At 28.5% G+C, this 26,539-nt stretch overlaps 9 protein-coding genes and 1 long non-coding RNA gene across 19 annotated transcripts; 6 read left to right on the forward strand and 4 right to left on the reverse strand.

The window, feature by feature from the left end:
* Positions 1-49: 49 nt before the first annotated feature.
* Positions 50-2,668, forward strand: LOC100650500 (homocysteine-responsive endoplasmic reticulum-resident ubiquitin-like domain member 2 protein). Its single transcript, XM_003400681.4, has 4 exons — positions 50-511; positions 863-1,254; positions 1,334-1,687; positions 1,763-2,668. The coding sequence occupies exons 1-4, from the start codon at positions 377-379 to the stop codon at positions 2,043-2,045; spliced, it is 1,164 nt and encodes a 387-aa protein (XP_003400729.1). The 5' UTR covers positions 50-376; the 3' UTR covers positions 2,046-2,668.
* Positions 2,669-3,569: 901 nt separating this feature from the next.
* On the forward strand, positions 3,570-7,024 carry LOC100651345 (atypical kinase COQ8B, mitochondrial). Of its 4 annotated transcripts, XM_012316277.3 has the most exons (12): positions 3,570-3,715; positions 3,838-3,888; positions 4,042-4,275; positions 4,433-4,969; positions 5,060-5,279; positions 5,353-5,562; positions 5,670-5,785; positions 5,852-6,014; positions 6,073-6,275; positions 6,364-6,516; positions 6,606-6,706; positions 6,777-7,024. In XM_012316277.3, the coding sequence occupies exons 3-12, from the start codon at positions 4,084-4,086 to the stop codon at positions 6,949-6,951; spliced, it is 2,070 nt and encodes a 689-aa protein (XP_012171667.1). In that variant the 5' UTR covers positions 3,570-3,715; positions 3,838-3,888; positions 4,042-4,083; the 3' UTR covers positions 6,952-7,024. The 4 variants fall into 4 exon arrangements, with proteins under 4 accessions (XP_012171667.1, XP_012171668.1, XP_012171672.1 ...); XM_012316278.3 differs by lacking the exon at positions 3,838-3,888 and having other exon boundaries at positions 3,597-3,715; XM_012316282.3 differs by lacking the exons at positions 3,570-3,715; positions 3,838-3,888 and having other exon boundaries at positions 4,123-4,264.
* Positions 6,568-7,362, reverse strand: LOC125386310. The gene is made up of 2 exons (XR_007226330.1): positions 7,233-7,362; positions 6,568-7,151 (listed from the first exon to the last, which is right to left on the reverse strand). It is a non-coding gene; the product is annotated as an uncharacterized LOC125386310 (long non-coding RNA).
* Positions 7,272-11,150, forward strand: LOC100643954 (gamma-glutamylcyclotransferase). Of its 2 annotated transcripts, none has more exons than XM_048412010.1 (4): positions 7,272-7,407; positions 7,554-7,852; positions 7,922-8,026; positions 11,044-11,150. In XM_048412010.1, exons 1-4 carry the CDS (start codon positions 7,303-7,305, stop codon positions 11,057-11,059), a joined length of 525 nt encoding a protein of 174 aa, XP_048267967.1. In that variant the 5' UTR covers positions 7,272-7,302; the 3' UTR covers positions 11,060-11,150. The 2 variants fall into 2 exon arrangements, with proteins under 2 accessions (XP_048267967.1, XP_003400759.1); XM_003400711.3 differs by lacking the exon at positions 11,044-11,150 and adding an exon at positions 8,291-8,536.
* LOC100651934 (leucine--tRNA ligase, mitochondrial) lies at positions 8,077-11,704 on the reverse strand. The gene is made up of 8 exons (XM_003400851.4): positions 11,491-11,704; positions 11,189-11,396; positions 10,707-11,100; positions 9,727-10,610; positions 9,288-9,644; positions 8,974-9,214; positions 8,636-8,873; positions 8,077-8,448 (listed from the first exon to the last, which is right to left on the reverse strand). Exons 1-8 carry the CDS (start codon positions 11,587-11,589, stop codon positions 8,233-8,235), a joined length of 2,637 nt encoding a protein of 878 aa, XP_003400899.1. The 5' UTR covers positions 11,590-11,704; the 3' UTR covers positions 8,077-8,232.
* Positions 11,705-11,766: 62 nt separating this feature from the next.
* On the forward strand, positions 11,767-13,223 carry LOC100631077 (ribosomal protein L13). Of its 2 annotated transcripts, none has more exons than XM_012316284.3 (4): positions 11,767-11,916; positions 12,343-12,492; positions 12,577-12,826; positions 12,896-13,223. In XM_012316284.3, the coding sequence occupies exons 2-4, from the start codon at positions 12,350-12,352 to the stop codon at positions 13,160-13,162; spliced, it is 660 nt and encodes a 219-aa protein (XP_012171674.1). In that variant the 5' UTR covers positions 11,767-11,916; positions 12,343-12,349; the 3' UTR covers positions 13,163-13,223. The 2 variants fall into 2 exon arrangements, with proteins under 2 accessions (XP_012171674.1, XP_048267966.1); XM_048412009.1 differs by having other exon boundaries at positions 11,913-12,136.
* Positions 13,224-13,455: 232 nt separating this feature from the next.
* Positions 13,456-18,659, forward strand: LOC100648340 (kinesin-like protein KIF23). Of its 3 annotated transcripts, none has more exons than XM_012316286.3 (16): positions 13,456-13,598; positions 13,696-14,013; positions 14,561-15,136; positions 15,208-15,378; positions 15,453-15,651; positions 15,723-15,861; positions 15,934-16,133; positions 16,202-16,306; positions 16,381-16,466; positions 16,528-16,658; positions 16,735-16,838; positions 16,896-17,000; positions 17,069-17,215; positions 17,276-17,425; positions 17,490-17,726; positions 17,800-18,659. In XM_012316286.3, exons 3-16 carry the CDS (start codon positions 14,664-14,666, stop codon positions 17,986-17,988), a joined length of 2,436 nt encoding a protein of 811 aa, XP_012171676.1. In that variant the 5' UTR covers positions 13,456-13,598; positions 13,696-14,013; positions 14,561-14,663; the 3' UTR covers positions 17,989-18,659. The 3 variants fall into 3 exon arrangements, with proteins under 3 accessions (XP_012171676.1, XP_048267958.1, XP_003400869.1); XM_048412001.1 differs by having other exon boundaries at positions 13,696-13,871; XM_003400821.4 differs by lacking the exons at positions 13,456-13,598; positions 13,696-14,013 and adding an exon at positions 14,099-14,361.
* LOC100643827 (dual specificity protein phosphatase 3) lies at positions 17,820-19,983 on the reverse strand. The gene is made up of 4 exons (XM_003400710.4): positions 19,624-19,983; positions 19,124-19,302; positions 18,834-19,057; positions 17,820-18,753 (listed from the first exon to the last, which is right to left on the reverse strand). Exons 1-4 carry the CDS (start codon positions 19,642-19,644, stop codon positions 18,557-18,559), a joined length of 621 nt encoding a protein of 206 aa, XP_003400758.1. The 5' UTR covers positions 19,645-19,983; the 3' UTR covers positions 17,820-18,556.
* A 271-nt stretch (positions 19,984-20,254) lies between these two features.
* LOC100651541 (charged multivesicular body protein 4b) lies at positions 20,255-26,429 on the forward strand. 2 transcript variants are annotated; one of them, XM_003400690.4, is made up of 5 exons: positions 20,255-20,580; positions 21,020-21,197; positions 21,274-21,524; positions 21,604-21,661; positions 26,107-26,429. In XM_003400690.4, the coding sequence occupies exons 1-4, from the start codon at positions 20,400-20,402 to the stop codon at positions 21,657-21,659; spliced, it is 666 nt and encodes a 221-aa protein (XP_003400738.1). In that variant the 5' UTR covers positions 20,255-20,399; the 3' UTR covers positions 21,660-21,661; positions 26,107-26,429. The 2 variants fall into 2 exon arrangements, with proteins under 2 accessions (XP_003400738.1, XP_012171685.1); XM_012316295.3 differs by lacking the exon at positions 26,107-26,429 and adding an exon at positions 23,345-23,415.
* On the reverse strand, positions 22,585-26,538 carry LOC105666474 (pyruvate dehydrogenase phosphatase regulatory subunit, mitochondrial). 2 transcript variants are annotated; one of them, XM_048411999.1, is made up of 12 exons: positions 26,093-26,538; positions 25,656-25,887; positions 25,322-25,585; positions 25,093-25,255; positions 24,737-25,018; positions 24,380-24,682; positions 24,149-24,219; positions 23,890-24,095; positions 23,677-23,818; positions 23,316-23,585; positions 23,007-23,179; positions 22,585-22,934 (listed from the first exon to the last, which is right to left on the reverse strand). In XM_048411999.1, exons 1-12 carry the CDS (start codon positions 26,389-26,391, stop codon positions 22,691-22,693), a joined length of 2,649 nt encoding a protein of 882 aa, XP_048267956.1. In that variant the 5' UTR covers positions 26,392-26,538; the 3' UTR covers positions 22,585-22,690. The 2 variants fall into 2 exon arrangements, with proteins under 2 accessions (XP_048267956.1, XP_012171680.2); XM_012316290.3 differs by having other exon boundaries at positions 24,149-24,288.
* Position 26,539: the final 1 nt, after the last annotated feature.

Here is a 26,539-nt window from a genome sequence, read left to right on the forward strand (position 1 = left end):
ATTGAAATGAACTTGAGAATCGGCTCTTATCAAAGCATAAATAAATTGTAATCTGCAATTACGACCTACGACCAATGATAAATCGCCAAATACGTGATTCCATTTAGTGACGCTTACAAAAATATATTTACGATTAAATATCCGTTTGAGTTACAAAGTCTCTATGAATCTATTTTAGTCAGTATCCAAATAAATAGTACGAGGTATTTTATGTAAATCGGCAGGTTGATTCAACAAGGGAAATAACGTAGTGTATAAAAATCTCTCAAACGCAAACATCAATCTGCCTCGGTAGCACTGTTAATTAATTTTGCTGAGTGATTGACAGTAAGAACAGCTGATCAAACGGAATATAAAAAGCCAGGATTTATTAACAATGGAAGGAATCGCTGTCAAAGTAATAATAAAAGCACCGAATCAGCAGATTAAAGATCAAATCGTAAATTGTGATATTGGGTGGACCGTTCGCCAATTAAAAGAACATTTGTCTGATGTTTATCCTAGTAAACCAGTGAGTTTTATTTCGTCTATTTTATGAATCTCACGTCATGTGAAATTTTGTGAAAGTTGTACTCTTAGTGAAAGCAATGTATCATTAACATCACTACATGACACAAAAAAAAAAAACAAAAAAATATTGCGGACGCTTCCCTTTAAGTATTCTTAGAAAGCTATAGTGCGTTATCTATTAGAGATAATACGTTGATATTTTTATGAGTTTAATGATGATAATTTAATTATCAACAATAAGATGATTATATTTTATTATTTGTCTGTAATAATTAATTTTTTATTCGAAATCAAGAAATAGTAAAAATATTGTGTAAGAAATAACATGATAATGAATTGAATATATTTGTAGGAACGAGCAAGTCAGAAACTCATATATTCAGGGCAATTATTAAATGATTCCACATGTTTAAAAGATGTGTTGAGACACTGTAATGGGCAAGAAGATCAAACCTATATAGTTCACTTAGTCTGTGCTTCGCAAAAAACATCAACAAATAAAATAACTGAACAAGTTGTGGAAAATACAAAAACAATTTCTATTGCAAGAAGTACAGTGGAAAATACGAGATTAAATAATACAAATAATATACAGAATCAAAGTCAACATATTACTAATGTTGCTATGCAACATACTCCGGCACAATTGTATTCTACACTACAATATTTTGATCCACGAAATAGTCAACAAATGGCTTGGATGCAACAAGCATATACCCATTATTTTACACAATATATGCAACTGTAAATGGCATTCTTATAACTTATTTTAATATTTGGAAATTATATATAATTTATAGTGAAAAAGAATATTTTATTATAGGATGGCAGCACAAGGAATACAATTACAGACTAGCATTCCATATGTTCAGCAAATGAATGTCAATACAAATGATAATGTTCAAAATCCATATACAAATAACACAAACAACAACAATAATAATAATAATAATAATAATAATAATAATGTAGGTGATGAGCAACAACAACCTGCTGCTCAAGAAGCTGATGTTAATGGAGGAAATAATGGTGCTGGAGAAGATGGTGCATTTAACAGAGATTGGCTAGATGTTTTTTATATGCTGTCCAGAATAATTCTTTTTTTCACTTTAGTATATTTTTACTCATCTCCTCTAAGATTTCTTATTGTTACGTTTCTTGGCTTTGCAATGTATCTGTAAGTTAATATATATAAATATTGTGTTTACATCTTTTATATGCAAATATGTACAATGAAGTCAATATTTCACAGATATCAAGGTGGTTTTTTCCGGGTACAACCTATTCTATTACCTGAAAATAATAATGGTAGAGGGGATCGGGTGGATAACAATAACCAAATATTACAAAATGAAGCAATAGGTCCACAACCTGCACAGCAACAAAATGGTCAAGTACCAGCTGTACAAGCAGAAGCAAGAACAAATGCAAATGAAGAACATGAAGAGGAAAGACCTGGTGCACTTGCTTTTACCTGGACATTTTTCAGTACATTTTTTGCTTCGCTTTTTCCAGATCAACCAAATGTTATTTAATTTTAACAAATGTCAGTTTCTTACACTTAACTTTGTTGTAAAATTAATTTTCTTTGTTTTACATATGTTTTTAAAATAAGACACTAAACCTGATGAGGTGGTCTCTCTTTACATATATACTTAATAAATATTGATATCAAAAGAAGCCTTATTAAGAATCCTAAAAAGGACATTTTTGAGAAAAAGAATTTCAAAAAGATTTTACAAATTTTTCAAGTATAAAAATCTTGTATACAATGATAAGTATATATAGATATACATATTAAATGTACACATAAACTAAATAGCATTTTTTATAAATACTGTTATTCATATACTTCTAATAATTTTATGCATATATTACTTTAATTTCATTGAGACTACCTCAGGGTCTATAAACAAAATAAATTTATTTAGCTTAAATTTATTGAAAAAGTAAATCATCCCAAATCGTTTAGAATTTGTTGTATAATAAATTTTCTGTTTCTCTAGTTCTATAAAGGTACAACGAGAAAAGTATATACTGTGTATATAAATAAAATTATTGTAGAGCTTATAAGGTATTGATAAATATAAATACCAAAAACAAATTATGAGTTTTTGTTCATAAAAGTTATTAAAACAACAATCTTGTTATCAATTGATTTTCTGTGATTTTTATTGTGAACGAATTTAAAAAGTTCGCTTTCTAATTTACTAGATACATGTTTAAACCTTGTTTTATAAGATATATACATATACTACAATCCGCATGCATAATTTGGGTTTTGATTAGGTTTCCAAAAATTCAAAATATAGTAAAAGCATTTTTTGCATTTTACAGCAAGACTTAATACAAAGTTTAACACTCCTTACTAATTCTGATAAATTCTCTTATAAATTATATGCGGAAGAAGTATGAAATTTTTCATAAAATATGTATGAATGTAGTGAAATTAGTAGATTGGGAAGAATAGCAAGGAAGTAGTTAATATGAAAATGAGAAAATCAAACGTTTTTAGAATAATTTTACTATATTTTGAATTTTTGAAAACCTAATCGAAACACAAGTTACTCTTGCAGGTTGTAGAAAACTATTTATTTCTGAGTCACGAGCTGTTTGTCAATAAGACATTGCCTTTACAGCATACATTCAATATGTTTCTCCTTCGCTGGCTTACACACGATACTTTTATACATTAAACATTTCGTAACTGAAAATAATGGGTTTTTAATTCATGTTTATTAAGACTTTTGTGTTTGTTTTTATTTGTCCCCAACTCTTTTTGTATATTCTACATACACACATGTATATTATTTATATATGTATAATTCGTAAACAAACCATTAAATAAAGATATTCTCAATAAACTATAGAATTTTTGTAATTTATTTATTTATAGTTAATAAACTGTTATTAATAAATCAAAAATATGAAAAGAAAATTCTTATAACTTTCATAACCTGATTAATTATGTAGTTAGTTAATATTTTTAATAAATAACAATATAAATAAAATATAAAATAAAAATATAAAATAGAATAAATAAGGCAAATAATATACATACTCTAAGAATTCTAAGAAAAAGATTGCATTATATTAATTTTTTGTACGTACTATGCACTGTGTATCAATTGTGCGAAGAGTAAAAATTCCTTTGCAAACATGTTTCTAAAATATTAACAATTAAATTATTTACACCAAATAAAAGGTTGGGTATTTAATTTAAGAAACTATTTTTATTTAAAAATTATATCTAATTGATATAAAAAAGTATCTATAGTAATAAAAGTCCCGGCACATTGTACTATAACCCTATTTATACGTTTCAAGGTCTGCATATATTTTAAACACATGTACTACAGGCGGTATATTAATATTCAAGTATGTAATTTTTTGAAGTCGCAACACTCCTTATAAGTAAATTACATAGAATAACCTAATACATAATTATTAAAAATCAAAAGTAATATGTCTGTGTATGTGTGTATATATAATAGAGAAATAACATCATGACTTAAATTTATATCTCAATAGGCAGTATTTAACAATCAATTTCTACATCAATCACATTAAAAAATGTCTCAACATCGGATGTCTGATGTCATTGGTATACTTAGAGGAGCTAAGGTAGTAGCCGAAGCTGTGATTAAGCATCAAGAAGAAACAGTTAAACACATAGTAAAGACTTCAAGTTTGAAGACTACTACAGAGAAATGCCTGTCAGATAATTTAAAAACATTGAATAATATAAAACTAAGTAAGGTTCCTGTAAGTTTCAAAAATAAATATAGATTATTAATATCTTTTTCTAATATGACAAACATTTTTGTAATATAACAATAATTATCTTATATGGTGACTAATAATATAAATTAATTTTACAAATGAATATTATAATTTCCTGTACAGTATAACATGTATACAGGTTCAAATAACAAAAGAATTTAAAGAAGTGACAGAACGAATAAATGTTGTTGAGAAGGGTATAATAGAATTTTTGAAATTAAAAACTAAAGAAGTGACAGGAATGCCAGTTGATTCAGATAAACCTGGAAAATCTACCAGAACTAAATTACATGTTTATAATCCTGCTAAAGATCCAAAAGAAATAATAATAGAGATGGATGATCCAAACGTAAAACCTGATAACGAAAATGATATACGAAGTAAACAGGATAAACCATTAAAAAAGTACTCAACTGTGAAAGAAAAAATTGAAACAATTTCCAAACTAGAATATGAAATACCTAAAATTGAACTTTCTGAGAAAGATAAGGCAATTTTGAAGAAATTGGAATTAGAGCATGAAAAAAAAATAAAGAGTCAGAACATGAAACAAGATGTATCAAATACATTAAAAACTGATTTTGAGATATTAGAAAACAAGGCAACAGAAAATATGAAAGTAGCTTTAGAAAGCTCTCAAGTTAAACCAAAACCATCTGTTAGACCAAAGCAAACTGTGAGCCTTTTTACATTTTTATATAAATTATTATAAATGATATGATGCATTTTATTTAAATACATTAATAAATAAATTTTTCTTTCAAAGCTTTCACCTAGTGCAAAAGCACAAAAAGTTCCATCTACCAGATTACAAAGAATGATAAGCTTTGGAACATTAGGAGTTGGTCTTGGTGTTGGTACAGTTGCAGAATACACACGTAGAACACTTGGATTAAAAAAACAAAGTCTTGGAGACACATTTGATAGCCTGTTTCTTACTAAAGCAAATGCAGAAAGAATAGTTTCTACATTATGTAAAGTGAGAGGTAAATATCCTTAATACATTTACTGGATTTTTTGTCAATTAATAGTTATGTGCTTTGCATATGTTTATAATAGGTGCAGCTTTAAAAATTGGACAAATTTTAAGTATACAAGATGAAACCATTATAAATCCTGAACTACAAAAAGTATTTGAACGAGTTAGACAAAGTGCTGACTTCATGCCAAAGTGGCAAGTTGAGAAGGTATTAGCCACTGAACTTGGACATGACTGGAAAAATAAATTAGCAACCTTTGAAGATAGACCATTTGCTGCAGCTTCCATTGGTAGTTACCATTTATTTTTATTCTTTTAAATTAGCTTTTTCTTGGAAGGCCAAAGTAATATAAAAACATTTTAAAGAACATTCTTTATATCAGAAAAAATATTATAGGCCAGGTACATCATGGTACCTTGTTAAATGGACAAGATGTTGCAATTAAAATTCAATATCCTGGTGTAGCTATGGGTATTCAAAGTGATGTTGAGAATTTAGTAGGCATAATGAAGGTATGAAAATACTTGATTTTTGTTTTATTTAAGATTATGTAAAAATATATCTAGAAATTTTTACAGGTTTGGAATATTTTCCCAAAAGGCATGTTTATAGATAATTTAGTGGAAGTTGCAAAACGTGAACTTGCATGGGAAGTGGATTATGTAAGAGAAGCAGAATGTACAAGAAGATATAAACAACTTATAGAACCGTATTTAGATTATTATGTTCCAGCTGTAGTAGGTAAATTGAATTAAATATTAGCAATTTAAATGTAAAATTGACTTAATTTTATATTTAGATGAGCTATCAACGAGTCAAATTTTTACAACTGAGATGGTAGAAGGAATTCCAGTAGATAAATGTACAAGTATGAATATGGAAACAAGAGAACATATCTGCAAATTAATAATGAGTTTGTGCCTTAAAGAATTGTTTGTTTTTCGATACATGCAAACTGATCCAAATTGGTCCAATTTCTTTTATAACACCAATACAAGACAAGTTTGTATATAAGATATTATTATATTATCATCAATAAGTGCACACTATCTTTGATATTATTAATTATAGTTCCTAATATAATTTTCAGTTAATATTGTTAGATTTTGGCGCATGTCGAGGATATGAGAAATCATTTATGGATAAATACATTGAAATAATTTATGCTGCAAGTGAAGGCGATCGTAATAAAATTTTAAATTTATCTAGAGAAATGGGATTCCTTACAGGATACGAGTCTAAAGTATGATATGTATATTTTTTAATAGTTTTAGCTTTAGGAAAGATTATTATATTAACATTTATACATTTATTACATTGTATTAATTTCAGCTTATGGAAGAAGCTCATGTAGATGCAGTAATGGTCTTGGGTCAAGTATTTGATAAAAATTCTAAATATTATGACTTTGGTGGGCAAGATGTAACTAAACGGTGAGAACAATATGATATCATTTAAATTAAATCATTAATAAATTAATAAATTATATAACATTGATTACAGGATTCAATCATTAGTCCCAACAATATTGGATCACAGGCTTTGCCCTCCACCTGAAGAAATATATAGTCTACATAGAAAGTTATCAGGAGTTTTCTTATTGTGTGCCAAGCTTCAAGTTAAAATAAATTGTCGCGATATGTTTCGCGAGGTTTATGCAAATTATAAATTTGAATAATAATGCTATATAAATTAATGCTTTATACCTTAAACATGTATAGTTAAATCAATATAAACATTTTTACAATCAATACCTTCTATTATTTAGACCTCTAATTTACTCATATACTTCAAGCATTAAATTTGTGTATCTTCTAATTTTAAGTTGTATTCTGATAGCAGTTTATTTATTGTAACATGCTTTTGTTTAAATAAAACCTGGGTAATTATATAAGGTACGATTATATCTCTATCAAAAAACATCATAAATACATATTTAATACTGATAACGAATGATACCTTAACCTATTCATCTCTTTGTTCCCAGTAATAAGTTATCTTCAACAAATTTCATAAATTAACTGACAAAATGTCTAATAAATTCTTATATTTTGCATACGGAAGTAACATGTTAACAGGAAGAATACATATTAATAATCCAACTGCAGTACGAAAAGATATCGGATTTTTAAAGGTAAATATACATGGTTAAAGGAAATTTCCTACGCGGTTAGTAAATCTATCTTTATTTTGAATAATTGAAAACAGCAAGATATGTGTTATGCTTTATAAAATTTGATTATTTGCTTTATTATTTATGCAAATACTGAATTATATCAGAATTTCAGATTAGATTTTATAACACACTCAAAGAGATGGGGTGGATGTTCAGCAACAATTGTTCCTACAGAAAATTATATTGTATGGGGAGCAGTTTGGGAATTAGATGAATGTAATATGTATACATTAGATAATCAAGAAGGTGTAGCAGATAAATTATATTTCCCTTTAATGGTTGACATAGAAACACTTACTGGTAAAATATTTAAATGCAGAGTGTATCAGCAATGTAACAATCCTGATAAAAATGTAAAATTGTGTTTGCTACCAAAACACAGGAGACCTTCACCATTGTATTTGTATGTTATACTTAATTCTATTCAATTTGTTTAAAGTTTATTATATAATTACTAATTATTCTCTTACAGAGAAACAATATTAAAAGGTGCACATGAAAGTCAATTACCACTTGATTATATTAAACTCTTACAAAAAATACCGCATAATGAATATGCAGGAGAATATGACATTGGGTAAGAATAATTATTCATTTTATTATTTTTATTATTCATTAACTCATTGCAACAGTAAACAAAATTTTTATTTATGTAGTTAGTTTCATTATGTACAGGCTCTTTACATTTAAATAACTTAGTTTTCATACAAAAAGTATATTTGATAAAAAATTACATATATATCTATAATTCTTTTTCTGCTTCTATTTTTCTTACCTGTTGTATTACATTTGAACATTGTCTACTCGTCTTTTTGTTGAAATTAATATTTTTGGATCACAGCCTTCCCTTGAAAGAAGTCTAGATTTAACGATCTTATGCTTCTTTAAACGTTTCTGGACAGCTGGCTCATTCTGTATTAAATCAAGAGCTGTCTCAAGTGATAATTTATCTACTTCATACTTGGGTATTTTAATCTTTGTGCAAAACCCATTATTTATCTAATAGTATACAGAATGGTGTAGCATTAATAATGTGTTTATATAAAATTATACATAGTATTAAATAAAGTACTTTGATTTCTAAGAATCATACTGTTATTATTTATATAGTTATATAATAAATAATAGAATGTAAATTTATATAATGATAGTGAAGTAATAAATACTTTAAATACTTTGTACTTACTATGATCTCTACAGACATTTTATAATTCATATCTATTTCTGGCCATTTTTGTTCCATAACATCTTTATCTAAGTCCACTTCATTCTTATCTATTAGATGATGTTTTACCTCAGAAAATGCGGACCACAATTCCGAAGCAAAATGTGGTGCAAATGGAGCAAGCATTATAATTTGGACTGCTAATGCACGTTCATATTCACGACTTTTTTTCATGCATTCTACACACACTTTGCGTATGCTTAATATTAAAACAAAAAGACAATTACTAAAATCTATCTTATTATTATGTATCTAAAATTATTAGAATTGTTGATGTACTGCAAAATTGTAATATATACCTATTTGTAAGTCCTTGCATTCTTGATATTGCAATACTTAATTGTTGAGATCCGATTATATTATAAGTTACAGACTTTAAAAAATAATTTCGACTATCAAACATGTATTCATCATGTTCTGCAAATTTAGAATCAATAGGTTCCGCCTGAAGCTCTTCTGAAGTTATGCTATTGCGATAATCGTTAAAAGTTTTTACAGTCTTCCATAAACGATTTTGCCAATTTAATATTCCCGGCATGGCTGAATATTATTAATATATACATTATTTGATATATATAATAATTAGTTAAAATTTTTATTACAAAGAACTTACTATTATGGTCACAACGCTTATCTGAAGTTGGTGCTTGATCAGCTAATATAAATAATCTAGTTGTATCAATTCCATATTTATCTAAAAATTCAAGAGGATCAATGCCATTATGTTTTGATTTAGACATTTTGTCCCATGAGACAATGACTGGTTCTTTGGTATTCTTTTTTACATGTTTTCCTGCATGTTCTTCCACTTCATCCGCTTTTAAATATTTCTCTGTCTTTTCTAGCTGATATGTTTTACTAAGTACCATACCCTGCACAAGCAATTGTTTAAATGGTTCTGGAGTGGGTAAAAGTCCTTCTGAATGTAGAAAATGACTTATAAATCTGGCATAATATAAGTGCAGTACAGCTGAAATTATAATGTTATTAATTTGAGATTTTTAAATATATATATTTTATATCTACAAAGAATTTAAATATTAGATACTTACCATGTTCTTTTCCACCTATATACAGATCAATAGGAAACATTTCTTTTGCTTTGTCAACAGCAAACATCTCTTTCATATTTTGTGGGTCAATGTATCTCAGATAATACCATGAACTATCTACAAATGTGTCCATTGTATCTGATTCTCTAACTGCTTGAGCTCCACATTTAGGACAAGAAGTATTTAACCAATCCTTAGTTTCACATAATATAGACTTTTTATTTGAAGATGAAAATGTTACATTTGGTAAAATTACAGGAAGATCATTGCGTGGTACTGGTTGGATACCACAATTTAAACAATAAATAATTGGAATTGGTGTACCCCAATACCTCTGTCTAGATATTAACCAATCTTGCAATCTTGAACCAACAGGGTATCCACCAATTTTCCACTTTCTTGCTTTAGATAATATTTCTGATCTTTTGTTTTCTTGTTCCTCATAACTTCTTATTGAATGCCGTACAAATTCAATCCCAACTATTTCAGAAAACTGATAATCATCTATTGAAGCAGACGGTATACCAAGATAAGTATCTCTATGAGTTGGAAATGCAACTTTATCCGTTACAAATACTGGCAATTCATTTCCATTGAATGGGTTTATTACTTTAACATCTATGATTTGAATTCCTTCTGCCACATCTCTACAATACTCTGATCTATTTAATAAGCTTTTTGGAGATATTGCAATAAACTTTGCATATTCAATAAATTCTGGATAATTAGTCCAAATATTTACTGTTTTGGGATAATTTGGGATAGTTCCCATCAACTGTAATTCAAAACTAGTACCACTACAGTCACCTATCCAATTTTGTTGGATCTTTTTGACATCTCTCCATTCTATCAATGTTGGATCATCTAAACCTTGAAACAATGATCTGACATGATACAAAATAAATTGGTTAAATACTATTTGTAATTCTTATTACATATTTCAATGCTCTTTAGAGATTGTTAAATTCTAATATACCTACTTAGCAAATGATGTAGTCCTAACGAACCACTGATTTAGCAACTTTTTTTCTACTTTTGCACCTGATCTCCAAGAGCAATTATTTGCATCAACTTGTTCCTCTGCTAATACAGTTTCATCAACAGGATCCCAATTAACAAATGATTCTTTCCGATAAACCAAATCTTTGTCAAAAAGTTTTAAAAATAATTCCTGCGTCCACTTATAATATTCATGATCACATGTAGCAAATTCTCTATTCCAATCAAAAGAATAATTCAATGATTTTAATTGATTTCTCATCTTTTTAATGTTATCGTATGTCCACACAGCAGGATCAACTTGTTTTTCAATTGCAGCATTCTCAGCAGGTAATCCAAATGCATCCCAACCCATTGGATGAAGGACATTGTATCCTGAAATAAAAGAGAAAAGTGAGTCAATAAAAAATTATATAAATAAACCAAACAATATATATAATTACAATTAAATTAAAGAATTTACCTTTCATTCTATAAAAACGAGCAACTGTATCACTTATTGTATAAACCCTTACATGTCCCATATGAAGTGTTCCGGAAGGATATGGGAACATTGATAATACATAAAACTTTCTCCTTGTATTATCTGCATCATCAAATTGATGTAAGTTAATTTTATCTTTCCAATATTTTTCTATATCCTTTTTTATTACATTTGTAATTTCTGCATTCTAAAAGTATGATCAATGCTTTATGCATTATGATAACAATACCAATTTATAACACTACATACATATACATTTTTTTACTAAATAGAGAGCATACCGAAAATTGGTTTATGCCGGTCGAAGCGTATCGGTAAATGACATTTTTTAAGAATATATTACTTTTATAATATGATACAAATGATTCTCTAATCTTCATTTTTAATTAAATTATTTAAATACCTATTTAAATATTCTACAATTGAACATGAAACATTTAACGAGTGCTTAGTATGCACGGTCTTATAACAAGTTGCCATATTTATTAACTACTTTAAAGAAATTTCATTTTACATTTAAATTATTTTAATAAAATTATATGTAAAGCGGAGCGATATTTATAAACAAATAATATTTTTAAAATATGATTTTATCATAAAATAATGTAATTTAAAACGTCATTTAGTAAATTTTGCTTTGCTGGAAGCTAAAACTTCCGCTTGGTGGTGCTGATTCTTTTTCCGGTCTATGCCTTGTAAACAAGTTCGTGAGTAATCTTTTAAGTTTGAAATCCAATTAAAATCTTAACATCTTGAAATAATACTTCTCAAAATAATAGAAAATTGTTGTTATTTATGTTTTTAAGTGTAATTAAATAATATGATTGTAATTTTATAATATAACAAGTAAAGAAATATTTTGACATTAATCAGGTTATCTTTGTCTCATATGTTTTAATTTCAATTAATGATATACCTTTTCTAATAGTAAGATGTGTTCATAATAATTATATGAGTATTATAAAGTGATATTAAAGTTACAAAAAGTTTATTTATGAAAGAAATTTAATGTTTTGTTTATACTTAGTAATAATACCGTTTCTAACCTATTATACTAATCTTAACTTTATAAAGTGTATTTTTACGAATCTTTTAAGATACAAATTGTATATAATTTAGTATTTTTGTTTCAGTTCAACCATGGGTAAGAGAAATAATATGATCCCTAATGGGCATTTCCATAAAGATTGGCAAAGATTTGTTAAAACTTGGTTTAACCAACCAGCTAGAAAATTTCGTCGTAAACAAAGTCGCGTAAAGAAAGCTCGTGCTGTTGCACCAAGGTAAATAGCATATGTTTATTTCATTTTTATTTCTGTTGTCCATTTATGCAAATGAACTTCAATAGTATTTTATTTAAATTTAAGACCTGTGAAGCTTCTGAGGCCTATTGTTCATTGCCCAACATTCCGTTACCACACAAAAGTTAGGGCAGGCAAAGGTTTTACCTTAGAAGAACTGAAGGCTAGTGGTTTAAATAAAAGATTTGCTAGGACTATTGGAATTGCTGTAGATCCTAGAAGACGTAACAAATCAGTTGAGTCTTTGCAAACGAATGCTCAAAGACTGAAAGAATATAAATCCAAATTGATTCTCTTCCCATTGAATGAAAAGAGAGTAAGTAAAATATAGTAAATTTAAAACTATTAAAGAAAGACTACATTCTAATGCTTTTTATGAAAATAGCCTAAAGTAGGTGATGCTACTGAAGAAGAAATGAAAGTTGCCACTCAAGTTAAAGGTGAAATCATGCCAGTGAGACACCAAGCACCTGCTAAAGCTAAGGCCCGTGTCATTTCTGAGGAAGAAAGAAAGTTCTCTGCATATGTAACTCTCCGTAAAGCTAGGGCTGATGCCAGACTAGTAGGTATTCGCGCAAAACGTGTGAAAGATGCAGCAGAAAATCCAGATGAAGTAACTAAAGTTGCTAAAGACAAGAAGGCTAAGAAATAATGTGGAATAATTCATGTCTTTGTATAAATATAACAAATAAATTCTCTAATAAGAAATAAAATTTTCTATTTGTTTTTATTTTATACTATTTATTGAATATATATATATATTATACAATGAAGACATTTTATTTGCCATTAGTATTTGTATAATAATATAATGCATTTATTATATGTATATAACAGTGTCAGAAAGGAAATTTTTCTCTGTGACTTCTGACTAGTAACATTTGAGTGTTACTAGTCTAGCATGAATTTCATGAGCAGGCGTGTGGCGTGAAACCACTTTCGGGGTGCGGGGATCATGTTCATATCAAACTTGACTTAGTGATGTATGTCAAAAAGAAAAAGTAAACCAGTTAACCTGTTGCATCTAGTTTGAAGACAACAAAAGTCTTGACTTTTTTCTTTAAAAGGGAGAGAAGCAGTAACAGAAAGTACTATTCCAACTTCTAACATTTAGTATCATGACTATAACGTAACGATTTACTGTCATGTATAAATGTACCCATTACACTAATTTACTTTTACTAGAGAGGAAATTTCCTTACTGCTCTTACTCAATGAAAATAAGATTGCGCTTGCGCAATTACAACCAATCATCGATCTGACTCCAAAGTACTACTTGCCCGTGTTATCTGCTCCCGGAAATGGTTTTACACCTCCCAGTGGAAGTATAATCTCCCAATGAGATGAGGCAGAAAACAGAAGTATTATTCGAGTTTTATTAATCGGCAACTAATAGTTGCATTTGTAGCAATGAAATTTTTTTATGTTTACTGTCTTGTCTTGTCGAACAGACCATAAAGGTTTATGCTCAGTCTTTATGTATATGCCGGTCCTATGTCCATGGTAATCTCTAATAGTACTTAATTACGAAATAAAAATTTTTTCATACTTTATACTTTATATAGTATAAATATAATACCCTGTTTTTATACTTTAACGAGTTAAGTTGTACTTAAAGTAGTGCTATTATGTATAGTTTTTTTTGGTATAAATATTGGTAGCACTTCATTACTTTAGTTCATTTTGTAACTAGATTTGAATTTTAAACACCGAATCAGAACAACGGTTTTCGGTTTTCGGTGGCATTTATCAAATATTGTCTTTGGTATATATTCTTCACATGATATTGTCATAAGTTTTAAAATAATTAAATATCAAGTAATATTTATAGTTACGAAAGATGAAATCTGCGTAAGTTTTATTATTTCTTAATCAGTTTATAAATGAAATCAAATAAAATTTAGCTATTTTCAATATTTTATGACTACTACTTTCTATAATCTTTTAGTGTAAAATTTAATTATTTGTTATTAATTAATTATTTGGTACTATTAAAGTTATTTTGTAATGTAGAATAATTGAAGCTATTCGTGATATGTTAATATTTTAGACGCGTGAAACCGCCAGGTTCAGCTCGTAAGCCACCAAACCGTCCAAGAGGTAATAATGTGGTATCCAAGGATCCTGTTCAAGTTTATTGTCGTTTAAAGCCAATGCAACATCCAGCTGATGTTTCTTGTATGAAGCTTATATCTGATACAACTGTAATTATTACACCACCAGAATCAGCAATGAATTTTCGTAACTCTAGCAACAAGGAAATTCAAACAACATTTAGTCGTGTATTTTCACCAGATGCAACGCAAAAAGAAATTTTTAATATAGTTGCTCTCCCATTAGTTGAAAATGTTATTCGAGGTAGAAATAGCCTTTTATTCACCTATGGAGTAACAGGAAGTGGTAAAACATATACTATGACTGGTGAAACACAGGATGCAGGCATAATGCCTCGTTGTCTTGATGTTCTGTTTAACAGTATTGCTAATTATCAGACCAAAAAATTTATTTTTAAACCAGATAAATTAAACGGTTTTGATATACAAGGTGAAGCTGATGCAATGCTTGATAGACAAAATGAACTTCATGCTGGACTTATGTTACAGAGAAATGGAAAATCAGGCAAGGTGTAAGTACAAGAATATGTGATATGCTTTATATAATGTAAATGGCTTTATTAATAATTGATGGTTTTCACAGGAGAAAAGTAGAGAGTGATAGTGAGAGTAATCCAATGATTGTTCGTGACATAGATGAATCACAAACAATACAAGTGGATCAAGACAATGTCTATGCTGTATTTGTTACATATGTTGAAATTTATAATAACAGTGTATATGATTTATTAGAGGATGAGGATATTAGAAACAAGTATAGTATTATTACTTCCACAATTCAAATATTCTTAATTTCATAATATTTTAATACTGAGAAATAACTTTTAGGGTATTACAGAGTAAAATAGTTAGAGAAGATGGTAATAAGAATATGTATGTGCATGCTGTAACAGAAATTGAAGTAAAAAGTTCAGAAGAAGCATTTGAGGTATTTCAGCGTGGACAGAGAAGACGAAGAGTTGCACATACTGCGCTTAATGCAGAATCAAGTAGATCACATAGTGTCTTCACTATTCGTCTTGTACAAGTAATGTTTTTAATTATTTTGCATCTCATTTAATTGAAATTCACAAACAAGATAGTATTTTCTTTTTCTAGGCACCCTTAGATGGTGAAGGTGAACAAATTATACAAGATAAACGGGTGGTATGTATCACTCAGCTATCCCTAGTAGATTTAGCTGGTAGCGAAAGAACTAATAGGACTAAAAACACAGGTCAACGATTAAGAGAAGCAGGTTATTATACTTTAGATGTGAATCTTGTAATTATACTATAATATATTTTCATATCCATTCATTTTGATTTAGGAAATATTAATAATTCTTTGATGACGCTACGATCATGTTTGGAAATTTTAAGAGAAAATCAACTTCAGGGTACAAATAAAATAGTACCCTACAGAGATTCAAAACTCACCCATTTATTTAAAAATTATTTTGATGGAGAAGGACAAGTTAGAATGATTGTTTGTGTTAATCCAAGAACAGATGATTATGATGAAACAATTGTAAGAAATCAATAATATAAAATGTAAATATATGAAAGAAAATAAATTAATTTATTCATGTTTTACAGCAAGTAATGAAATTTGCCGAAATGACTCAAGAAGTCCAAGTAGCTAAACCAACGATTACGAAAATAGATCTTGGTTTTACACCTGGAAGAAGACAGGCAAATAAGGTGAGATGAGTAATGAAAGAATAACAATGAAAATAATTTGAAAATACGTGCATAATAAAAACTATTTTTAATAGTTGTTTAAGGAGGCACGTAGTAAGTTGCAAAAAGAAGGCCATCCTGAAGCTGAAGATTTAGAAGTTGATGTGGGTTTAGTGTATAGGTAAGTATTATATGTTTTCTTTATTCTTTCTTCAAACTTATGTAATTTTATTTTAATTCAGTTTAGGTGGGCCATTTCCTGAATTGGAAATTACTTCTCCACGCAATGATCAAATAATTAGTAATTTGATGCATTTTTTAGAACAGCGTATTAACAAACGGAATTTACTATGTACTGATTTACAGCAAAAACGTAAGAATATAGCTTAATTTTTAACCAAACTTAAATTATGCGTAATATCTTCATGACTGTTACATGATTGTTACAGAAAACGATCTTAGGAAGAAGATAATGACAATGGAACAAGAATATATGAATTTAAAGATTGAAAATGCGTCTCTGAAAGCCGCTAATTCACAACAAAAAAAGAAGGTAATAACATTTTACTGATTACGGAAGTACATATAAAATAATTTGCTTTTGCTGTAGGTTTCTGCATTAGAGGGTCATTTATGTAAGACTGAAGAACAAATTGATAGCTTGCTCCGAAAATTGAACAATGCAAATGATACAATCCGCAGCTTACAGCAAGAGGTAGTTAACGAATACATTTCTTTTTTTATTTAAATGATGACATATATTTTACTACTATTATTTTATAGTTAAAAGATAGAAACATGGCACTAAATCAACGTTTAATAGATAAGCAAAGAGTGAAACAAAAGTACAACACTAAAATGCAGGTAGAAACTGATAAAATGAATAAAGAATTGGAAATAAAGTTACGTCAACAACGTGAACACTTACAGGTAATGAAGTAAATATAACATATGTATAAATTCATTGTTTAATTTTTTCTCTCTTTTTAGAATCAAATGAAAGAAAAAGAGGATAAATTAAGATTAGTAAAACAAATTTTAGTTGATGACAACGTACCTAGTGTTTCTAAAGATTGTGTTGTACCTACTATTAACTGTGCAGAAGCAACCCCAAAAACAACAGAGGGTCGATCACGAAGGGTCAGTTTATCTTACATTACGTAATTTACTTTCGAAAATATAGTTTAATGATATGTGCTCATAGGATAAAGCGGGTGTTGCAAATCCAAGGTACAGGCGTTCGCAAAGCGCGGATAAGTGGATTGATCACAGACCTGGAGCGCTTGTTCCTGTTGGAACTGTTCTTCAACCTTTAATGCGTAGAAGACGTAGCGTTACGCGACTTACAGATCCAAAGGAAATTACAGACGGTGCATCTAGGTATTGTCTTATTGCGCAAGAACACGATACTGATGGTGAACTTGAGACAAAGTTATTCAAGGTAATTACACTTAAAAGGAATTGAAAAGAATTATGTAGTTATATATGTATCAAATGTATTATTATTATGTTAGGGAGATATAATACCCACTAGTGGAGGAGGCGCACAAGTTGTATTTAATGATATGGAATGCTTAAAACAATTATCTCCAAAGGCAAGAAAACGTAGTGGTCCACAGGATACAGAAAATGAAATAGGCTCTTCGAGACGTTCGTTTACACCTGCAGAGTCTCATTCCAAACGTCCACGTGTAGTAAATTAACAGTTTTATTAATATAATATTAGTATAGTAATAATAGTTTTTATACGATATATAATATAATAATACGATATACATATAAATATCTAAAAACTTCTACTAAAAATAGTAATGATAAAAAAAAATACTAATAATAGTTAAAAACAATGATATGAAGTCAAGATATTAATATTTTCCTTTATCGTTACTATTTTTAGTAAAAGTTTTTACAACCAAAGTTTTTACAATATCAGTATTATAATTTATTAAATAATACAATTCACCAACAATGAATTGTGAGAAGCGATAATATTGTATATATAATACTTTATATCGTGAGGCGTAATATGAGTTATGTGATTGCTATCTCATAACATGTATATATTTGTAATATTTGATTTTGAAATAATTAATTGTGAATTTTGCGCCTAATGTTGATTAATAATGTATCAATCTAATCTAATCATACATTTTGATCATGTTTACTCAGTTTTTATATACAATTATTTATATACAATATACATATATCTATCAAATTCACTGCAGTATATATTGTTAGTGAACTTTGTAACTTTATCAAAGCTGTATTCATTTAAGATCGTTGTCTTCGTAATTGATTATCTAACTGTGCTAATTGGTGAAGAAAACCACTATTTGGTTGAATAAAACGATTTTTGCGGACTGTTCGAATTGCATCTGTGGCTAGCATTCCTTTTTTAATCATTAAATATGCTAATACGCACGTTGCGCTACGTGAGATTCCTAACACACAATGAACAAAAGCTTTACCTAATAGGAAGAAAGTCCAATTTTAAACGATCTATTGTAATTTTTCTGTTTCTTTCATTATTAAATTATTATTTCATTACCTCCAGTTGAAACAGCTTCATCGATAAAATCTGCAATAATGTAAAAGTACTTGCTAATGTCTGTTGTGCACAAATCAATAAGTGGTAAGCCAAGATATTTTATTGTTGTATCAGAATAATAATTCTTATCGGTGTTTACAAGTCCAAATCTTTTTCCTTCAGCAGCATTAAGCAAATGTGTTATACCCAATATTTTAAGGTATTTCTTGTTTTTTGCTGTGGCACTATAAAATATTGAACATAAATTAATTTTTGATAAACATGAATACATAAAACATTGAAATACTCACGCATCACCAATATATATTCCTGGATATACTTCATCACAATCGATATCCTGTTGAACACGGTAATATTCAACATCATCTCGATTAGGATCAAATCCTGGTAGCATTTTATTTTCAGTCTGTGTTCTATACAAAGCTTCTGCTAAGTGTCTTTGGGTGGTTTCCCCACCAGTTAAATGTTTCTGAAAATTCATGAGATAAAAGTTTTTACTACGAAAAGTAACTTTACAATATTATATAATTTTTAATAATTTGATGATATGATAATATGATAAATTTTCGATATTAATTGAATGTCATTTGAAAAAATCAGATATTTATTTTTTCATGTATTTCTCATTATAAAAAAACGTTTAGAATTAAAAAGAATTTGAAAAAATATCAATTACATGTTCTTATGAAATGATAGACAACTCAAATGCGAAGAAACAATTTCGAAGTATCTGTAATTTTCAAAATATACGTAAATGATAGCAATATTGTTCTTTATAATGTATACTTACATTTCTCAGACTGCTGTCCATTTGAAGAGATTATTTATAGATTAATAATTTATAAGTTATAGTAGATATGACAAATAAGAAAAACAGCAAAATACTACAAAATATTTTGTATTTTATTAATCAAGTATGTCACGATTAGGTATGACTAATTCTAAGCTTTTACATATATATATAAAACAAATATAGTCGCGTACACAATGTTAAAATCGCGATAATTATAGTTAGTTATTTCTCTTTTGGAACTCTATTATACTGCGATAATTATGCCGACAAGGTGTCATGTAAATACATCCATTAATTCGATTAATTTTTGTATATAACGAATAATTTTGTATATTTTTTAAAATAGTAGAATATTTAAAATCCTATATTTGTGTCAAGAATTTGATGTGTAATTTTTTAAAATGATACCTAAAATTTCAACTCAAATTAAATCTTCATTGTCTCGATATTTGAATATATATATTTTAAATATATTAATATATGTAACAATATTTAGTCAGTTCTTTTATATTTATTATTATAAGTGTAAAAAATAAATTCTAGAAATAAAATATTGGAATATTCCTGAGTTTTGATAAATTGAACGAAATCAAATTTCATAGTAACTAGATGAGCGATGAGTCATGACGTATGTATATCAATGCCTAAAGAAAATATGGCGATAGTATTTGGTTAGTGTCATGTTCTGTTGATTTTACAGAAGGTGTTTGGTGTGTTTATCGTGCTGAAGATTGTAATTATAATTTAAATTTGGAGTAGAACTTATTAAGACAATGAGTTTCTTTAGTAAAGTATTCGGTGGTAAAAAGGAACCGGTGTCTATGTCGACAGCCGAAGCGATACAAAAATTGCGCGAGACGGAGGATATGTTGATAAAAAAGCAGGATTTTCTCGAAAGTAAAATAGAGCTTGAAATTCAAACTGCTAAGAAGAATGGAACGAAAAACAAACGAGGTATTTACGAATGATATTCTTTATTTGATAACCACTTGCAAACAGCTTTCAATGATTAAGGTCGTTTGTCATTGTGACGTTTCTCTGCTGTGTGTTGACTGTGCGTTAACTTATGGTTGGATATTGTAACTATTAATTGGTACTTTAAAAATACTACTTTACCTATAAGTTTGTTAAACTAAGAATATAGCTTTTTAAGTAATAAGCAACGATAACATTGTACAAGACATCCACACTGAGTAACTAATAATTAGAATGTGAGTGTGTGTATTAAAAATATAGTATTCATTATAATATTTACTATATGAAACAAATTTTTGTTTGTGTATTTTGTTAATTACATCTGCAAAAATATTTATAAATTAGCATCAACATACACATCCATGTACTAGCTAGTAACTCTAGGATGAATATGTTAACAAGGAAACATAATTTACAGCTGCAATCCAAGCCCTTAAAAGAAAGAAACGTTATGAAAAACAGTTACAACAAATTGATGGTACACTTACCACGATTGAAAGTCAAAGGGAAGCACTAGAATGTGCAAATACCAATACTGCTGTACTTACTACAATGAAAAATGCAGCAGATGCATTAAAATCTGTCCATCAACATATGTAAGAAATTCAATTTTGTGATATCATTAGTTAGATGATTCATGCAGATTATTTAAACGTTATTTTCTTTGTTTAGGGATGTTGATCAAGTACATGATATGATGGATGACATAGCTGAACAACAAGATGTAGCAAGAGAGATTTCTGATGCAATTTCCAATCCTGTAGCATTTGGAAATGATGTAGATGATGAAGAACTAGAAAAAGAATTGGAAGAGCTTGAACAAGAACAACTTGATAAAGAATTGCTTGGTATTGAATCTACTGATGAACTACCAAGTGTTCCAGCTACTGCTATTCCAATTGCCCCAACTAGGACTCGCACAAGTAATAATTTTAATATTTTTTTGGTTTATTATTAGAAAATAATTTATTTTTAAACTAAAAATATTGTTAATATTTATAGAAGCCAAACCAGAAGAGGATGAAGATTTGAAAGAGTTAGAAGCATGGGCATCATAAAGGTGGTATCAATATATTTGTAAAAATGAATTTTTGTAAAAAACTGATAGCTAAAATGAAGTATGTATTGTTGAAAGAGATAACAGTGTACATGAATACATTTTTCAGATTCAATATCATACAACTATTCTAATGTTAATATTGTGGTATTTTTATGCACTGTTAAAATGATTAACATGGTGATGAAGTTCATAGTAGTCATTTTCCTTATTACAGTATAAAGATTTTTTTTATCAATATACAAAGAAGAATCATAAGTAATAGCAAGTATCTTAAATACTTGCATTTATGCTAGCCAATATACTCTACTGTTACAGTAAAAAATAAATTATATTGGACAAGTATATGATATACATACATAGTTATAAATGCTGGTAAATTATATACATATAATTTCTACTAACAGTGAAAAATACCTATGAGAACATTTATTGTATAAACTTTTTGTTCAAAAGATTAAATTGTAAGATATTACAATTGCTTCATAAAATTTGGTTGTTATTTTCATGTATATATGTATAACATATTTTGAAAAGTAGCACAGTTCAAATTGTTAAATGGCCTTTTAAACTTTGTATAAATGTATCTGCTATAAATAAATTCATTTAAATGTATATTAATTTAATACAACTATAAAGCAGCAGATATAGTATTGTATACATATTTTTACACTACAAATCATAGTAATTTTTGCACTATTATTGATATTTTATTAATTAATAATTATTGAATTATAAATATCCAAATTGCATCGAATTAATATGCCAATAGTATATATAAAATATAAATATTTTTACAAAATATGAATATATATAGGACAATTTTAAAGAATGGTTTAAATAATGATAAATATTTAATTAAGATGCAATATACATTACATAGTTTAAATGTTTTCACATGAATATGCTTAAACTCCTAGGGAAAATAGTCTTTAAAAAATTAAGATTTATTTCATAATTTACAATTACAATGACTAAAGTCTCAATCACATAATAGGAGGAAATAAAATATTATCACTGAAGAACGTCGCTTTAATATGATACAATAGGCGTAGGAATATATTTTTTGTTCAATTTACTACTCAGCGCCGGTATGGGTAGTGGACGAATGTGTGGTTTAATAGGAAATCTAGTACCAGCGATATCAATTTCGTAACGAGCTTTAGGATCCATTATAAAGTCTGTTGTAACAGTATTTGCATTAATTTGTATATGTCCTGATTTTGGATAACTGATAAAACCAAGACCTATATGTTTCTCTGTAGCGAAACCGTATCTATAAAGTTATTATTATTAATAATTTGATATAGTAAAACATATTTTATCTTTAATCGTATGAAGTATTTACCCGGCTGATGTAATAGTTCCTACAAATTCATTATTTCGATAAATAGGCTCGCCACCCCATGGCCATACATCCTTATTAATATCTAATTCATTAACAATAAATAATACTAATCGTTTTGATACGCCTTGTTCTTTTTGACGTTGCAAAGCAAATTTGCCAATAAAATATTCTTTCTGTTGCAACAAATTATCATAATTAATCAGGATGTTTAAGCTGTTGTGCCTTTGTATGATAGAAGTCATCAGAAATTCAGATTTAACTTTAATAGTCTTGGAACAAAAAAAATTCTATTACCATATACCTACTTACATCTAATCTTACATTGTATCCACTTCCAGCTTCATATGGTGTAACAAATGGTGTCAATTCTTCAGCCCAAAATGGAATAAATCTTTCTATTCGCATGAAACGTTGTGTGAGTACACCTACATCTCGTACTCCATAATCTTTACCTACTTCCATTAATCTGGAGTATACGTGAAGTGCGTATTCTGATGGTATATATAAGCAATAACCAGATTCACCAGTATGCGTAAATGACATTACCATTACATCAGAAGCATAGGCTACATTTACATTCTATTAAGAATATAAAATTAATATACATGAACGTTATAAATCTATCTATCGCCGCTGAAATATATACCAGAAATCGATATAAGCTGATTACCTTATATGTAAAAGGAGAGAGATTAATGTCAGAATTGGAAAGTTCTGAAAGTAGTCCTGTTGCTTTTGGTCCTACTAAATTAATAACAGTATATTTTGATGTTACATCATTAAGACCCACTGAAAGATCAGCTGGTAAATGTCTGCGCAATAAACAGATAACTTTTACACAATTACAGTAAACATTATTTTTAATTTCTATTACTTTTATTACCTAGACATCCGTTGGTAGATACGTGTTTGTTGTGACGTAGGTGAAACCATAAAATAACTATTTTCAGCCTGTCTTACTAAGATACAATCATTTTCATACCCTCCTCTTTCATTTTGCATTCCTGTATGCACTATACTACCAATTGGAATATTTATATCATTAGAACATAATTGCTGAAGATAGTTGACAACTTCCCAACGGCTAGACTGCAAATATGTAAATAATTATGTGCAAAATATTTTATATTTTAAATACTTACTTTAATTTCGATTTTCGAAAATGAACTCATATCTATTATTCCCACTCCTTCTTTGCATGCTAGAAATTCCTCTGTCATAAAATCAAAAAACTTTGGTTTATAAAAACTGCCTGGTGGCATAACTGGTTTTTTTTGCCCTTCTATTAATAAAAATTACTTTTTACTTGCGAATGTGATTGTATCATTAAATATAACAAGATGTAAATAAGAATTAAATAATTAATTGCTTACTTTTATAAGTTGAATCAAAGTAAAGTGGACGTTCATAAGCCATTTTGACGCCAAAAATTGCACCTCTTTCTTCAAGTACAGAATATAGAGGTGAACAACGTAGGTTTCGAGCATATTTATACTCACACTGATGAGGATACAAAATTGCATAATTTCTCCCAACAATTTCCTTTGTTCTTTGTTGTAAATATCTTTTACTGCTATGTAAATCTAGAAATCTTTGTACATTAAAAGGAAGTATTTCTTGTGTAGATTCACCATTTATTAGGCATTCAGCAACTTCTTTGCCTATTCCTCCTGCCCCTAAAGAAATATGACTTTAGTAGTATCAAAGATTTAACATCTGTTATTTTTTACCTTGTAACGAACTTCCGTTCATGCCAACAGCAACAAAATAATTCTTTACTTCTGGACTTTCTCCTAGTATCCATTTACCATCTGGTGTAAAGTTATCTGGACAATTATATACATTTGGTTGTATACCTTTTAAGAGTGGTAATCTATGTACTACTTTATCCCATAAAGGTTTCCAGTATGAAGTATTAACTGTAAGATGGTTTTTCCAATCTTTTATTGGAACAACACCATTCTCGAATGCAGGCTTTGATTCTGGTTCAAACCATCCAATTAATAAACCTCCTGCAAATTTATCCATTCAGTTATTTATTCTATAGCTTATTAAACTTCATATAATGCGCTAATATGTTAAAGACTTTGCCACTCCCTCATATATGAGTATGAATCGAAATCACGTATGCATGGTAAAGCCATATTTGTATTAAGTGGAAACGGAGGAATAATTGCATAAAAATGTTCTGCAGGATATGCTGGGATTCTAACTGGTGGATTACATTTTAATCCTAATTCTCGTGCCCACTATAATTTGAAAACTTGTATAAGAAATAACATAAAAATTATTTCACATCCCTAAAGTGATATTACCATTCCTGCACAATTAACAAAATATTCACAAGAAACTACTCCACGGTCAGTTTTCACACTTTTTATAGCTCGATTTTCAGTGTGAACTTCCTGTACATAACAATTTTCAATGTACTTTGCTCCTCCAATCATTGCCAATTTGGCTAGAACATCACAAATTGCACTACAATTAGCTACTGCATCTTCAGGAACCCAAAGTGCACCTTCAAGGTCTTCAGTATGCAAATATGGATATAATCGTTTTAATTGATCTTTTCCTAAAATCTAATGTATTTATAGCTTATTAAAAATTGCTTTCATGTTTCAATTTCAAAATCTGGTTGAGAAATCTTACTTCACAATTTAAACCTGTGGGTATATTATAAGCCATTCTTCTCTTCAAAGCTATCATTCTGTCTTTGGTTTGAGCTAAGTATATACTGCCACATTGCTTTAAACCTATGTCGTATCCCATTTCTTGTAATTGTTGATACAACTTAATGCTGTAGGATATTAGATTCCTATGTGATATTGGTTTGAAAAGACCAAGTGTGCCGGAACCAAAATAAGATGTTCCGCTTCCAATCCTGTGACATAACATTTTTTAATTATTGTACATTATAGATATTGATAACTTTAATAGTTTCTTAAATTAATAGCCTTTTTAATTTTAGTGATACAAATATATAATGTAAACAAAAAAGGTTATAGTGTTATCTTAAAAATTAAAGATTTGTTATTCACTGTTCTAGCATTCATTAATTGTTTCATTTGATGTAAATGTACATATACCTGTTTTGTTCCAGAACAAGTACATCATTCCACCCATTATTGACAAGGTGGTAAGCAACAGAATTAGCCACTGTTCCTGCACCCGCAATGACAATTTGCGATTGCGAGGGTAACGTTGTATGGGGTTGAAATTGAAAATTTTGATGAAATTTCCTACGACTTTTACTTCTGTCTCTTTGATTAAGTTTAAATATTCCATTTTTGAAGGTTATATCAATTGAATAATTTCTGCAACCTTTCGAGACTACTTTCTGTAATAATGTAATATAAATACATTTTGAATTCGCGTGTTGCAGCATTAAATTACGTGGAAGGTAATAACTGCGTTACTTGTTCACATAACATGCAAAAAACAGAGTTCCAAAATGTCTTCACTGCTAGAACGTTGGTTCTATTATTAAAGTTCGGAATATTGGGTCATAATGGTGTTCATTCAAAAATATAAAT

The sequence above is a fragment of the Bombus terrestris genome, chromosome 14, assembly GCF_910591885.1.
Source record: "Bombus terrestris chromosome 14, iyBomTerr1.2, whole genome shotgun sequence".
Taxonomy (NCBI): domain Eukaryota; kingdom Metazoa; phylum Arthropoda; class Insecta; order Hymenoptera; family Apidae; genus Bombus; species Bombus terrestris.